This window comes from Drosophila suzukii, chromosome Y (assembly GCF_043229965.1).
Source record: "Drosophila suzukii chromosome Y, CBGP_Dsuzu_IsoJpt1.0, whole genome shotgun sequence".
Lineage (NCBI taxonomy): Eukaryota > Metazoa > Arthropoda > Insecta > Diptera > Drosophilidae > Drosophila > Drosophila suzukii.
Genome location: NC_092085.1, coordinates 1,795,863 through 1,797,831, shown reverse-complemented (window position 1 = coordinate 1,797,831; position 1,969 = coordinate 1,795,863). Strand labels below are relative to the sequence as shown.

General features: G+C 51.2%; 1 protein-coding gene across 1 annotated transcript; it reads left to right on the top strand.

The window, feature by feature from the left end:
• Positions 1–922: 922 nt before the first annotated feature.
• LOC139353528 (uncharacterized) lies at positions 923–1,615 on the top strand. Its single transcript, XM_070997890.1, has 2 exons — positions 923–1,438; positions 1,506–1,615. The coding sequence occupies exons 1-2, from the start codon at positions 953–955 to the stop codon at positions 1,542–1,544; spliced, it is 525 nt and encodes a 174-aa protein (XP_070853991.1). The 5' UTR covers positions 923–952; the 3' UTR covers positions 1,545–1,615.
• The last annotated feature ends 354 nt before the right edge of the window (positions 1,616–1,969 follow it).

Genomic DNA, 1,969 nt, shown 5'->3' with positions numbered 1-1,969 from the left:
GAGAAGAACGAGTCAACGAGAACGCATTCGCCAGCAGACGCCTCATCGCCGCCGAGGAGAACTACTCCGCCACAGAAAAGGAGTGTCTGGCTATCATATGGGCCATCAGGAAACTCAGATGCTACTTGAAAGGTTATCGATTTGAGGTGATAACGGACCACCTCGCCTTGAAGTGGCTCAACTCGATTGATAATCCCACCGGCCGCATAGCGCGCTGGGCGTTTGAACTGCAGCAGTACCAGTTTGACGTCACCTATCGACGCGGGAGCCAGAACATTGTTGCAGATGCACTTTCTCGACAGCCTTTGGAAGTACTTCAGATGATCCAGGAGGATAAGCCGGGATGCACATGGTACCAGCGGATGCTGAAACTTGTTCAGGACAGGCCTGAAGATTACCCGGACTACGCGTACGAGAACCAACAGCTCTATCGGCATATCGGATCCCGACCTGACGAAAAAGACTCCGTGCCCTGGAAACTGTGCGTAGCCAAGGAACACCGACAGCGAGTACTGTCGGAATGCCATGACCAGCCGACGGCAGGACATCTCGGAATCAGGAAGACAACCACCCGCATCGCCCAGAGATATTACTGGCCAGGTCTTTTCCGCGATATTGCCAGGTATGTCCGCAAGTGTGACACTTGCCAACGGTTCAAAGTCAGCCAAACCAAACCGGCGGGTAAAATGTTCACCAGACAGATTAACGAGCCGTTCGATACTGTCTGCGCCGATTTTATTGGCCCCTTCCGCGATCCAAGAGTGGGAATACGATGCGGCTCGTATTCTTCGACGCCTTTTCGAAATGGGTTGACGGCGCATCTCGAAAAATCCTTTCGGGAGAGGATTTTGAATCACTTTGGTATTCCCCGAATATTTGTCTGCGATAATGTGTGTCCCATGTCCCGACATTTACGAGTCGTTCATTCAAAGCCTTCTGCAAGCAGGCGGGAATGGAGATCCAACATACAGCACCTTATACTCCGCAGCAGAACCCGACAGATAGGGCCAATCGCACCATTAAAACGATGGTCGCCCAGTATATCGAGGACAAGCAGACGACGTGGGACGAACTTCTGCCCGAACTGAATCTGGCAATTAATAGCAGCATCTCAGAATCAACCGGATTCAGTCCAGCGTTCATCGTCCAAGGCAGAGAGCCACGACTCCCAGGAGCCTTGTATGATGAAGTGACTCCAGGACCAAGCCAAGCGCCACGTTCACCCGAAGCGAAAGCGGAATTGCTACGGGACATTTTCAAGGTAGTACAGGAGAACACTCAGAGAGCTTCGTTGGAGCAGCGGAAGCATTACGATCTCAGGCGACGTGCGTGGAGACCGACCATAGGATCGCTAATCTTCGTAAAACAGCATCATTTGTCCAGGGCAGCGGATAACTTTGCCGCTAAGCTAGCACCCAAGTACGAGGGCCCGTACAAAGTAAAGTAAAAACCCAGTTAGTAATCGTTAAAACAAAGCACTAATACCCTTTTGTTCTCCCCTACAGACATGGCGTCGGACAACCCGTCACACCTGTGGCGCATGACAACACGCAAGCCACGGCCACCCACATTTCTCAACGCCCCCCGAAGTAGGAGGTGAATGTGAGGAATCATTTGACCCCTCACAAATAGCGCCACCAACATCGCCAGCGCCAACAGCATCGGCCGCCAGCGCCAACAACATCGCCAGCTAGCAGCTACAACGTCGCCAGCGCCAACAGCATCGGCCGCCAGCGCCAACAACAACGCCAGCTAGCAGCTACAACATCGCCAGCGCCAACAGCAAACAAAACCCTCGCGAATAACTTTGTAAAAAAAAACATTGTACAGTGCATTTAATATATAAGCTTAGCCAATAATCATAAGATTTGTAGTTATATTGATACACAATAATTATTTTAGCTCAGGAAAACAACCCCCGAAAATTGGCACTCGCCAAGGGAAGAGCGAGAGAAAAGGAGTACCGAAA

What these genes read in the sequence shown, in the direction of transcription:
- LOC139353528 (XM_070997890.1), top strand. Translation starts at nt 953, where the DNA reads ATGGAGATCCAACATACAGCACCTTATACTCCGCAGCAGAACCCGACA. An exon ending in AGTACGAGGGCCCGTACAAA is followed by an intron (nt 1,439 to 1,505) that starts GTAAAGTAAAAA and finishes TCTCCCCTACAG; the next exon opens with ACATGGCGTCGGACAACCCG.